At 47.1% G+C, this 13420-nt stretch overlaps 2 protein-coding genes across 2 annotated transcripts; both read right to left on the bottom strand.

Annotated features, from left to right (window-relative positions):
* Positions 1 to 5898: 5898 nt before the first annotated feature.
* On the bottom strand, positions 5899 to 6744 carry LOC147966288 (18.6 kDa class III heat shock protein-like). Its single transcript, XM_087527197.1, has 2 exons — positions 6405 to 6744; positions 5899 to 6293 (listed from the first exon to the last, which is right to left on the bottom strand). The coding sequence occupies exons 1-2, from the start codon at positions 6630 to 6632 to the stop codon at positions 6030 to 6032; spliced, it is 492 nt and encodes a 163-aa protein (XP_087383323.1). The 5' UTR covers positions 6633 to 6744; the 3' UTR covers positions 5899 to 6029.
* Positions 6745 to 9974: 3230 nt separating this feature from the next.
* LOC147966287 (18.6 kDa class III heat shock protein-like) lies at positions 9975 to 10874 on the bottom strand. Its single transcript, XM_087527196.1, has 2 exons — positions 10549 to 10874; positions 9975 to 10422 (listed from the first exon to the last, which is right to left on the bottom strand). Exons 1-2 carry the CDS (start codon positions 10552 to 10554, stop codon positions 10159 to 10161), a joined length of 270 nt encoding a protein of 89 aa, XP_087383322.1. The 5' UTR covers positions 10555 to 10874; the 3' UTR covers positions 9975 to 10158.
* Between the last annotated feature and the right edge of the window lie 2546 nt (positions 10875 to 13420).

The raw sequence follows: 13420 nt of genomic DNA, 5'->3' as shown, positions 1-13420 counted from the left end.
AAGCTGATGTGGCACCAAATGTTCCCTAGCAAACGCCCATGGCTAACTATGGCCAACTCCAACGCTAGACCCCAAATCATCCGCTTTCGTCTGTTTGGGGTAAAACACGTCCCAACGGGCGTACGCAAACGGACAAAGCTGTCCGCTGGTGTCCGCTTTTTATCCTCCCGACCCCAAACCTGACCAAAAATTGGGCGACAAATGTTGGACGGACACGAAACGGACAATGTCGCTGGTTGCTCTCGTCCGCTTCATCCGCTCTCTGGCCCACAAATCAGTGACCGCACATTCCGCTCGCCCCACTGGCCGCCGCCGTCCTTCCGCCTCCCAGTTCCCAGCGCAGGCCGCCGCCGTCCCTTCGCCTCCCCGCTCGCCGCGCAGGCCGCCTACGTCCCTCCGCCTCCCCCCTCACCGCGCAGGTAGCCGGGAATCGCTTCTCCAGCCCGTTCCCCGCGTCCCTCGCCTCGCTACGCCGGCACGGCTCCGTCGTGTGCGAGTGCAGCAGAAGCAGCTGGGCCAGAGAGCGGTACCACAATATCTGTACTCTTTTTGCACATTGCCAACTGTTTCTTTTGATGCGTAGCTTCAACGTTTATCCCATCACATTTGTCATGTGGCTTTGAACCACATCCCTTGAGAACATGCACCGCACAATAATATTCTTCAGGAGCGTCCAAGCGTAACTACTTACGACTAATTTGGCTACGATTACTTCGCCGGTGGGCTATGACCACTTCTGTGATCGATCACTATCGTTTGGACTATTTCACAGGCAATAATAGGCACCTCTGTTTCCTTCCTCAATAACATGTATGTGTCAATTGTATCATTGTTAGTACCTGTGTTTGCTTCATATGCAACTAGATAAATCTAGTTTCTCGTATGTGATTGATCCTACTAGCATGCTACTTTATGTACAAACCCAGCTAGATGTACTCTTAAATCCCGACACTTCCAAGTCCTAGGATATCCATGGTCCCAACAAAAATGGCAAACCAACTGAGTGCAAAACTTGCATTAAATACGCTAGCAACCTCTGAGCTCTATCCCTTCTCGGCTCGGGTGCAAAGAGTGGCTTTGTAAAAAATGGTTATTTGCTGGTCAGTTTGTCTTCTAAAATTTAAATAGGAGATTGTTTCTCATGCTTACATGGGAGTGTTATCATTTTTTAAGGAGAAGAAAATCTATATTAATTAAACCCCATTATTATAAGAAACACTCCAACAATTGGAAATACACTTTGATGCTTCTAAATGTTGGAATTGATCTCACGGTTAACAAACCGAGAGAAAAACAGGGGAGACAAAGTCTCAAACCCTCACGGTTGTGCCTTGATCGGGAGCACCCAAGCCCAACAACTGGTTTCGGTCCCTGGCCCATCAGCGTCGCACATATATTAAGAGGGGGTAGTGTATCTCTTTGAGACACGCACAGTATGAGAAAACACCCAAAAGAACCTCCTAACAACCGATCCACAAAAGGGGCGCTGAAGGGTTAGAAGGCCGACTACCACCGCCGGCCACCACATCAGTGTCGGCGGCTTCCTGCTGCCACCAGCGAAGCTCTTGGTCTAGCTGCTACATCTCCACCAATGGATGGCAAGAGGGTCATGCCAGACGCCCTCTGCTGCCATCTACGTCACCCTGGTGGTGCTGCTCTTCTTCCCCGGCCATGTCTTCACTGCCGGAGACCCCAAGGTGCAGGCACGGGCAATCTTCTACTGATCCCTGCCAATCACGGTTAGTCACTACTATTCCGCATAAGAGGTGTTCTGAACACGAGATTAAGATCATGTTTTAAGTCAATCCTAAGGAATTATTTCTAACACTAAATCCTAACATATCTATGGGTTTCAGCGACACTGCAAAAGCAATTCCAACTGAGGGCAGAACTTGGAAACATTACATACGCTAGGAACCACCGAGTTTTACTCCTTGCTCAACTCATGTGTGTTTCTGAATAATGGCAATGTTTCATCTTTCTTCTCACGTTTAAATAGGAGGACTATGATCTCATTATTTGATTACATCCATGTATTTTAATCTGCCATAACGAGCACGTGGATATTCATACACTATTGTGAGTGCTCCTTGGTAATCATTAAGAGCTTCCTTAGATGATCGAATGTAATATAATCATCATAGAAAAATTGCAGTGTTTTTATTTTCAAATTTTATCTAATCCTTATTGGTTCCACTTTGCTCGGCATCATCTGCATCATTCACTCAGTGGTATGTCATTAATGTTGGATCGTAAGATAACCAGGCTCACACTATACATGTAAGCAACACTTCAGGTTCTATCACCATCTTCACTACCCGCAGATAGAGTTAGGACGTCACGCTACTATGTCTGTTCGCACTATCCTCGACGACAAGAGGTTGTGGTGACCACCTCTTCCCCAGGGAGAAACCCAACCTATTGTGCATAGTGCCATGCCGCATTGAAAATGTGGATACTATGCTAGTCCAGTCACAAGTGCACAGCCACATATTTTTTCCAAGAGTCCATATCTAGCTGACCTTTATAATTCCATCCAGTTGTGTACAAATCCGAGTCAATGCACTCGCAAATTCTGATGCTTCCAAGGCCTAGGACGTTGATAACATTGTAAAAGCAATTCCAACCAAGTGTAATGAACTAGACTCTACTCCTTGCTCGGCTCAGGTTTCAAGTATGACTTGTTTTTATGAATAATGACCATGTTCCATCTCTCTTCTCCCCTTTAAATAGAAGCACTATTTTCTCATTAATAACTTGGATCTGATGTGAAGCAACAACCACTTCTACGCATTTTAATCCTAACATAATGAGCACATGGTCATCCATGACTGCATATACAGCCCGGAGGGCTCCCTGGTAAACGTTGAAGTGTCGAATAATACATTGAGGCCTCCATTGGTTTGTAGGATTCTTGTATGAATTTCATATGATAGGATTTTCAAAGAAAAAATTCATATGGAGCCCTTTAGTTTGTAGGAATGGGTTCCTATTCCTATGTAGGATATGATTCAATCCTTCACATTCAAAGGAAAAAAACATTAGCCTAGACTCAATGAAAAAATTCCTATCCTATGTATCAAATAGCGTCTCTTTCTTTATAGGAATTGAGATGCACGTCATCTCACTTTCTATGAAGTTGCTATTCCTACAATATTCTTATCCTATGAACCAAAGAAGGTCTGAACATGTCCTTGGTTTTGAATTTCTTTAGACCATCACACTTAAGATAGCCTCGGTCTTCGTCGTTGCTTACCTTGCCAACCCGTGGAACCCACAGTGAAAAAGGCAATAAGAGACGCAAAGGAGTTTGATAGACCGTGTGGTCGTTTTCTTTCTTTTTGAAAAAGGAGGATTACCCCCGCCTCTGCATCAGACCGTGCGATCGTGCCGCTCAAACCATGTTAATTGCTTAACGAAATAGAGTTGCACATTCCATTTTCCACTAAGATAACGTGAAACACGTATGGATCTTGATAGAACGAACTGTCCTGTATGTACACTGACATGGTCCAGGCACACGTCTGGTTCCATTCATTGGTTCACTAAAGCAGGGAAGATGATGCGCAGACAGGTACCGTTCATATTGGGTCAGACTGCAAGCAAGTTGCCAGGCACATCTATGATGGTAAAGGAGGAAACTATGCTTGCACCATTAGAGAAATTAGAGAAACTGTTAAATCATTTTCTAGTTGTAATATTTGCCATGAACTTCGTGCTTCAAATGTTGAAGCACACACAAGAGCTATATATGACATCCCCTTCTCCCAGGGTATACATTTGTGGCTTGGATCACCGCATGATCTTGATGTAATCCCCGTAAACATTGCCACTGATCACTAAAGGCTATAGCTATCTTTGCTTAAAAAAATACGATCACCACCAAATCGTGCTCAATGGTTCCATGTTAGAATACAACTTGTAATAGGATTAGGACTCCTACTCAGTTTGTAATAGGGCTAGGTCAGGTGCGGCTTGGCTCTTATATATACCTCTTGTACTGGCACAATATTACATCAACAATTATTTAATACAATTCTACATGGTATCGGACTTTCAATCCTAGGATATGGCTAACCCGCCAGCCCCGCCACGTGCCAAGTCCGGGATTCGTTTACCTGCAAAAGATCGTCTCAATCTTCATGCATCTTTATCTCCTTCCTCTCTACCCAAATCTTACAAATCAGCTCTCCTAGATCCTAATTGGGCCGCAGCTATGAAAGATTAATATGATGCCCTTCTATAGAATAACACATGGCAGTTAGTTCCTCGTGCTTCCAATACAAATATCGTTTCGGGCAAATGGGTTTTTCGCCATAAATTTAATTCTGATGGGAGTCTTGCCCGTTATAAGGCTCGATGGGTATGTCGTGGTTACTCTCAGCAACACGTCATCGATTATGATGAGACTTCCTCTCCAGTTGTCAAGCCCAGCACTATTTGCATTGTCCTTAGCATCGTCATCTCTTCTTCCTGGCCAATTTATCAACTAGATGTCAAAAATGCTTTCCTTCATGGCTCTCTTCAAGAAACAGTCTATTGTCAACAACCTCGTAGCTTCGAACATTCCCCCTATCCTAATCATGTTTGTCTTCTTCAAAAATCTCTTTATGATCTTAAACATGCACCACATGCCTGGTTTCAATGTTTTTCTACTTATGCTCAAACCATTGGTTTTACCCCTTCCCGTTCACACTTCACTCTTCACCTTTCATCACAACAACAACAACACTGCTTACCTTCTTTTATATGTTGATGATATTATCCTCACAGCTTCCTCACAACAATTTTTAGATCATGCTATCTCTCTTCTTCGCCACGAATTCTCTATGACAAATTTAAGTCTTCTTCACCACTTCTTAGGTATTGCTGTTATTCGCGACTCCTCTGGTCTTGTCTTGTCTCAACGTCAGTACACTCTGGATCTTCTTTCTCGTGCTGGTATGCTTGATTGTCAAACTTCTCGTACCCCTGTTGATACAGGTTCCAAACTCTCTGCCGACGGTGATCCTTTTTCTGATCCTTCTCTTTATCGTAGTCTTACCGGTGCACTTCAGTATCTTACTCTCACTCGTCCTGAAATTTCTTTTGCTGTCCAACAAGCTTGTTTATACATGCATGATCCTCGTATTCCACACTACAATCATGTCAAATGTATTCTTCGATATCTCAAAGGCACACTAGACTTAGGTCTTCATATCAACAAATCCTCTCCCACCTCCTTAACAGCTTACTCTGATGCAGACTGGGATGGTTGTCCAGATACTCGTAGGTCCATATCCGGATTTTGTGTTTTTCTTGGTAACAATTTGGTTTCTTGGTCTTCAAAAAGGCACGTTACGATCTCCCGCTCGTCTGCTGAAGCTGAGTACTGCGCTGTGGCTCATGCGGTTGCTGAAACGGTTTGGTTGCACCAGTTGCTGTCGGAGCTGCACCGTCCTATTGAGCAAGCTACCATTGTTTATTGTGATAATATTCCAGCTGTCTACATGTTAGGGAATCCGTTTCAACACCGTCGCACCAAGCATATTGAGATCGACATTCATTTTGTTCGAGAGAAGGTGGCTCTCGATGAAGTTCGCGTTCTCCACGTGCCTACTTCTGCTCAGTTCGCTGATATCTTTACTAAAGGTCTGGCGACTACTCCGTTTCAAGACATTCGTTTCAGTTTCAACGTCGCCGAGCCTACCGTTGACACTGCGGGGATGTTAGAACACAACTGGTAATTGGATTAGGACTCCTACTCAGTTTGTAATAGGGCTAGGTCAGCTGCGGCTTGGCTCTTATATATACCTCTTGTACTGGCACAATATTGCATCAACAATTATTCAATACAATTCTACGTTCCATTCCACGCCAACTTTCAAAAAAGACAACACTAAACAGAGCATTCGGCCACAAAAGAACTAGTAAAACCCACTGCTAGCAAACTCTGCCAGCACACTGATCCTACCACTACACTGACTGATGACGCCGATACTGAACGTTGTTCACTATAGCAAGCGCGCGAGTGCGTGGCTGGGGGAGGCTCAGGCGATGGCGAACTGGACGAACTTGGTGTTCCTCTCGGGCGGCTGCTGCTTCTTGAGGCTGACGGTGAGCACGCCGCTCTCGCAGCGCGCGGCCAGGGTGTCTGCGTCTGCCTGCTCCGGCAGCCGGAACCTGCGCACGAACGACCGTGGCGACGCGCGACTCTCCAGCCGGATGTAGCGGCAGTCCGCCTCCTCCTCCTCCCGCTTCCGCTTCCGGTTGGCGCTCTTCATCACCAGCACGTTGTCCTCCTCCAGAGACTTCTGTGGACGAAAATGAGTAAACGCCCCATTGTTAGTTCACCGGCGTAACGAGCTCGGTCCGAGGAGAAATTGGGGGCAGCCATGGCGGCATGGCATGGTGTGCGCACGTACCTGCATGTCGGACTTGGAGAGGATGGGGACGTCGAGCAGGAAGGCATACTCGCCACGGGTCTCCACGATGTCCACGGGCATGCTGCCATGCTGTCCGTGCCCATGCCCGTGCGCGGCGTGTTTGTGGGCGTGGTCCCAGTGGTCGGCGTCCGCAACGGTGAGGCACTCGAGCACCAGCGGCAGGTGGACAAGGCCGGCCACGGCACGGGCGAACAACAGCTCAGCCATTGCTTCTCCTTGTGGTTCCTTGATTGGTTCCTCGCTGCGTTCGTAGAAATCAATGTTTTTAGAGATTGTTTAACAGGGGGCTATATTTCATAACTTTATCGGACAATTGGGCATGAATCTTATAGCTGGTCATTTAGTGGCACCCTTCTCAAACCGCTATTTAAAACTTTGGTAAGGAACAGTGCGACTCAGACTTCAAGGGATCGATGGATTGGATGAATTTTTCAAAACCATTATGTGTTGAACCTTGCCGAACGATATTTGACAAGAAAATTCTTAACCTGCAAACAGGTCGGAGAGGAGAGTATGAAAAACTTAATTCCTTTTTTCAGCATATATCACATCATGTGTCATGTCCCTACAGCCACCAACTAATTGGGTTCAGCAAAGCGTAAACACCACAACCACACTATACATGTCCTCTTCTTATTGCTTACGATGTGATGTTATCAAGAAGGAGCACTGATGGCACCGCACTCGATCAGGCCACGGAGGAAGAGAGGAGCCAGCCCGTAGCCACCAGGGGGGCTCATGAAAGTAGGATGCCACCTCTTCCACCAGTAGAGTTTCAAGGTTTGGCACACGCGTTGCGCCATGACATGTCGTTCTGAAGTATACTAGTTCGATGATCATCACATGGTTGCCAAGGAGTCCATCTTTAGCTGACCATCATAGTGACGCTACTCCGTGTACAAACCTGAGTCGATGTAGTAGTCAATCCTGATACTTCAAACCCCTAAGAGATGTCGATGGGCTTTGACAGAGCAACAGAAATTCCTACTAAGTGTAAATGTGCTTACACTATCTATGGTACCCACCACTAAGCTCTACTCCTTCCATGGCTCGGTTGTGAAGAATTGCTTGTTTGTGAATAATGATTTGTTTCATATCTCCTCCCGTGTACAAATAGGGATATTTTCCTAACCATTAAATTTGAGTGTTATTATGTTAGCTTTTGTGTGATGTGATGCAACAACCATTCATGCCTCTGCGCATCTATACCATATAGTGTGTGAATAACTTTTAATACTAGTAGTTGGATGAGACTGATCCAATGGTTGAGAAATGGCAAATCCGAGTAGTGTTGGGCATTGAATATAGCTTCACCACACCGAATTCTGCTACATGTACTATTCAGAAGATTCAATACTTGGACCTAAACACAATTTGCTTTATTATTTACGTTGTATGCACAAAACACTTATCATTTGTTCAAGACTCTTTTATTCTTCAATTCTTCCTACCTTTATTTCCTCCAATGAATTGGTATTTAATTTTTTTTCTTTCTCATTTTTTTCTGGTTCAAAGCTATAGCATCATCTTCCTGAAGTCCATTTGTCCTCGCCTCCTGTCTTCTCTCGCGACGGGAGGCCTTAGGCCGATACGCGTCCGTCGTCCCTGGACGGCAGCATGGATGCCGGAGCGTGGATGTCGGGGCAACGGCCCCGGGATCCTCGGTGGTGGCTAGTGCTCGTAGCTCTGCGGGTAGCCGGAGCTGGCCCGATGGCAGTGCCGACGGTGTGGCGGCTCAGTTCCTCGGGCCAGCTAGTTTTTGGAGCAAGGTTGGTTGTAGCGTGTGGCGGGTCCGGTGGTGACCGGCTCGTCAGCAATGGGAGGTCGAGCGCGGCTGGCCGGTGGCCTCGCGTGAGGGATTCGAGCCCTTGTGCCCGGATCGGACGGTTGCGGCGGCAACTGTTGTTGTTATGGGCGATGACAGCGGCTGGCGCTACGATGGGTGCTCGCTGCTAGCACCCGGATTCAGGGTGGCGGTCCCTCTTCTTCGAAGATGAATTCCTCGGTGATCGTGTAGACGACACTCTGGCCGCATCTCTGGGTGGTGACGGCCTTTCTAAGGCTGGTGGTGGATGTCCCCTCCATCAACGGACTGGGTTTGATGCGGCTCGGCAGGTGACACATGTGTCTCTTTCGGTTACCGGGAATTCGTCACGCTAGTATATCTGTCAAGGTCACCGCCATCCGGGATATCTGCGACGAGGACGTGTTGTGGAGGCCACCTCTTCCCCGAGGAGAAACCCAACGTATTGTGCATACTGTCATGCCACAGTGAAAAATGTGGAGACTACGCTAGTCCAGTCACAAATACACAGCCACGTATTTGACGAAGAGCCCATGTCTAGCTGACCTTCACAGGTACATCGAGTTGTGTAAAAATCCGAGTCAATGCACACGCAAATCCTGATGCTTCCATGGATTGGTGGGCTCATTACAGCTCAGGATTGGTGCGCTCATTACAGCTCTGGCCCTAAGAAGAACGCCCAACAAGCCATGTACTCCGGCGTGGAACATTTGGAATGAACATAACCGGCGGCTCTTCAAGCACATCTCTTCGACTGCTGAGGAGGTTGTCTCCTTAATTGCCTCAGACTTAAATCATGTACGTGTAGCCTTCTGCTGAGGAGTATTTTGCGTGGAACATTTGGAATGAACGTAACCGGCGGCTCTTCAAGCACATCTCTTGGACTGCTGAGGAGGTTGTCTCCTTAATTGCCTTAAACTTAAATCATGTACGTGTAGCCTTCTGTAGACCACCCCCTGAACCAGACTGAGGTTCTCCTTTTTGTAACTTATACTCTGCCTATGGCAACCCTCTTGTACATTCTTTATCTATAATGCAAAGGCAAAGCACCTGCCTTTCGTCCTAAAAAAAATGCTGATGCTTTCAAGGCCTAGGATGTCGACAACATTGTAAAAGCAATTCCATCTTGAGTGTAATGTGCTGGACTCTACTCCTTGCTCGGCTCAGGTTTGAAGTTTAACTTTGTTTTATGAATGATGAGCATGCCCCATCTCTCTTCTCCCCTTTAAATAGAAGCACTATTTTCTCACTAATAACTTGGATCTGATGTGAAGCAACAACCATTTTGGCTATTGCTTTTATGCATTTATCCTGACATAATGAGCACATGGTCATCCATGACCGCATGTACAGCCCTGATGGCTCCCTGATAAACCTTTTAAGTATCGGATAATACATTGAACATGCCTTTTGAATTTCTTTACACCATCACACTTAAGATAGCCTTCGTCTTCGTCGTTGCTTGCCTTGCCAACCTGTGGATTCTGCAGAGGACAGAGGCAGTAAGAGACGCCCAGGAGTTTGATGATCGTGCGGCAACCGTGCTGATTGCTTAACGAAATAGAGTTGCACATTCCATTTTCCACTAAGATTACGTGAAACATGTATGGATCCTGATATGACGCATGGTTCTGTATGTACACTGACACGGTCCAGGGCACGCGGCTGCTTCCGTTCATTGGTTCGATCGAACATAATACAGATAGAGATATGTACGATCGCCAACAATTCGTGCTCCATAGTTCCATTCCAAGCCAACTCTCACAAAAGACAACACTGAACAGAGCATTCGGCCACAAAAGAACTTCCGTAGTAACACCCAAAGCTAGCAAACTCTGCCAGCACACTGATCTACCGCTACACTGACTGATGGTTCCGATACTGAACGGTGTTCCCTAGCAATCGCGCGAGCGCGGGGCTGAAGGAGGCTCAGGCGATGGCGACCTGGACGGACTTGGCCTTCTTCTCTGGCGGCGGCTGCTTCTTGAGGCTGACGGTGAGCACGCCGCTCTCACAGCGCGCGGCCACGGCGCCTGTGTCTGCCTTCTCCGGCAGCCGGAACTTGCGCACGAACGACCGTGGCGACGCGCGGCTCTCCGGCTGGATGTACCGGCAGTTCGCTTCCTCCTCCTCCCGCTTCCGCTTCCGGTTGGCGCTCATCATCACCAGCACGTTGTCCTCCTCCAGAGTCTTCTGTGGACGAAAATGAGTAAACGCCCCATTGTTAGTTCACCGGCGTAACGAACTCGGTCCGAGGAGAAACTGGGGGCGGCCATGGCGGCATGCCGGCATGGCATGGTGTGCGCACAGCGCACGTACCTGCATGTAGGACTTGGAGAGGCCAGGGACGTCGAGCAGGAAGGCATACTCGCCGCGGGACTCCACGATGTCCACGGGCGTGCTGCTGTGGTGTCCGTGCCCATGCCCGTGGGCGGGTGTAGGTGGGCGTGGTCCCGGTGGTCAGCATCCACGATGACGAGGCGCTCGAGCACCTCCGGCAGGTGGACATGACAAGGCCGGCCAACATTCTACCTTGATTAGTTCCTCGCTGCGTGGGTGGGAATCATTGTTTTAAATAGCAGACTATGCCAAATAGCGAGGACGGTCTTTCAAATCAGTTATAGTGACCACACGGCAGGTGTGGTCAGCCCTTCATACCGATTAGTATTTGAATGATGTTGAGTGGAAGAAGAAGAAGAAAATGGACAGGAAATCAGTTATAGTGGGCTATAGCTGGATATTTCATAACTTCATCGAATAACTGTGCATGAATCTTATAGCTGGTCATTTAACGACACCCTTCTCAAACTGCTATTTTAAACTTTGGTACGATTTGGTAAAGAACGGCACCACTCAGACTTCAAGAGATCGATGGATTGGATGAATTCTTCAAAACCATATGTGTTGAACCTTGCCAAACGATATTTGACAAGAAAATTCTTAACATGAAACAGGTCGGAGAGGATAGTATGAAAAACTAAATTCCTTCTAGCATATCACATCATGTGTCATGTCCATACGGCCACCAACAAAATGGTTCAGCAAAGCATAAACACCACCACCACATTGTACATGTCGTCTTCATATTGCTTACGATGTGATATTCTCAAGAAGGAGCACTGATGGCATCGCACTCGATCAGGCCACGGCGGAAAGGAGGAGCCAGCCCGTATCCACGGGGGGCTCGTGAAAGTAGGATGCCACCTCTTCCACCAGTAGAGTTTCAAGGTCTGGCACACGGCGTTGCGCCATGACATGTCATTCTGAAGTATACTAGTTCGATGATCATCACATGGTTGCCAAGAAGTCCATCTTTAGCTGACCATCACAGTGACGCTACTCCATGTACAAACCTGAGTCGATGTAGTAGTCAATCCTGATACTTCCAACTCCTAAGATGTCGATGGGCTTTGACAGAGCAACAGAAATTCTTACTAAGTGTAAATGTGCTTACACTATCTATGGTAGCCACCACTGAGCTCTACTCCTTCTATGTCTCGGTTGTGAAGAATTGCTTGTTTGTGAATAATGATTTGTTCCATCTCTCCTCCCGTGTCCAAATAAGGATATTTTTCCTTACCATTAAATTTGAGTGTTATTATGTTAGCTTTTGTGTGATGTGATGCAACAACCATTCATGCCTCTGCACATCTATATCATATAGTGTGTGAATAACTTTTAATATTGGTAGTTGGATGAAACTGATTCAATGGTTGGGAAATGGCAAATCCGAGGAGTGTTGGGCATTGAATATAGCTTCACCACACCAAATTCTGCTACATGTACTATTCAGAAGATTCAATACTTGGACCTAAAAAAAATTTGTTTTATTATTTACGTTGTATGCACAAAACACTTATCATTTGTTCAAGACTCTTTTATTCTTCAATTCTTCCTACCTTTATTTCCTCCAATGAATTGGTATTTATTTTTCTTTCTCATTTTTTTCCGGTTCAAAGCTATAGCATCATCTTCCTGAAGTCCATTTGCCCTCCCCTCCTGTCTTCTCTCGCGATGGGAGGCCTTAGGCCGATGCCCGTCCGTCAGCCCTGGACGGCAGCATGGATGCCAGAGTGTGGATGTCGGGGAACGGCCCCGGGATCCTCGGTGGTGGCTAGTGGTCATAGCTCTGCGGGTAGCCGGAGCTAGCCTGGTGGTAGTGCCGACGGTGTGGCGGCTCAGTTCCTCGGTCCGGCTAGTTTTTGGAGCGAGGTTGGTTGTAGCGTGTGGCGGGTCTGGGGGTGACCGGCTCATCAGCTATGGGAGGTCAAGCGCGGCTGGCCGGTGGCGTCGCGCGAGGGATTCGAGCCCTTGTGCCCGGATCGGACGGTCGCAGCGGCAACTGTTGTTGTTATGGGCGATGACAGCGGTTGGCGCTACGGTGGGTGCTTGCTGCTAGCACCCGGATTCAGGGCGGCGGCCCCTCTTCTTCGAAGATGAATTCCTCGGTGATCGTGTAGACGACTCTGTGGCCGGATCTCGGGGTGGTGACGGCCTTTCTAAGGCTGGTGGTGGTATGGGATGTCCCCTCCATCAACGGACTAGGTTTGATGCGGCTCGGTAGGTGACACATGTGTCTCTTCCGGTTATCGGGAATTCGGCAGCCGGATAAGGGATGACGGTAGAGATGACTTAAACGACGAGTTTATACACTCTGGTGGAAACACAAGATCTTTGATCACGCTATGTCGACACGCCTATGTATGTCCTTGCTGAAGGTGGTGGATTGAAGCTTGGCTTTGACGATGAGAATCAGAGTTCAACCTTGTGTTGGACTCATCATTATCGGCGCACGTGAGATGATTCCTTCTTGAAGGTATAGCCTAGGAGTTGTGTACATTTAGTTTTGGTTTTATCTTATATCATATAGGGTTAGTAGCTATCTGGTGAAGTTACTGTCGCGAGGCATGCCCTATTATTTATGTGTCGATGTAGTTCGGCTGTGGAATTTTGCATTATTAATAATATATGTATGTGTATTGTTTGATGCAGAGGCCGAGGTTATCCTCCTTTTCGAAAGAGAAAAACATGTGTACATGTTTATGTCCTATAGTGTGGCATGTGGAAATCCGATTGCACTTCTCTCATGTGCAAGAATCATGCAACTTACTAGTTTTAATAATGCCATACGGAGTACATGGGCATCTACTGTCCTAAGATCTCGCTGATCATTTATTTAAGTTTCTTTGAC

This window comes from Triticum urartu, chromosome 6A (assembly GCF_056163025.1).
Source record: "Triticum urartu cultivar PI428250 chromosome 6A, HENAU_Tu73, whole genome shotgun sequence".
Classification (NCBI taxonomy): Eukaryota; Viridiplantae; Streptophyta; class Magnoliopsida; order Poales; family Poaceae; genus Triticum; species Triticum urartu.
This window is presented reverse-complemented; position numbering and strand designations above follow the sequence as displayed.

Bases quoted from the DNA above. Each gene is read 5' to 3' on its own strand.
- LOC147966288 (XM_087527197.1), bottom strand. From the start codon at position 6,632: ATGGCTGAGCTGTTGTTCGCCCGTGCCGTGGCCGGCCTTGTCCACCTG. The intron at 6,294-6,404 runs GTACGTGCGCAC...TTTCGTCCACAG, and splicing joins TCTCCAAGTCCGACATGCAG to AAGTCTCTGGAGGAGGACAA.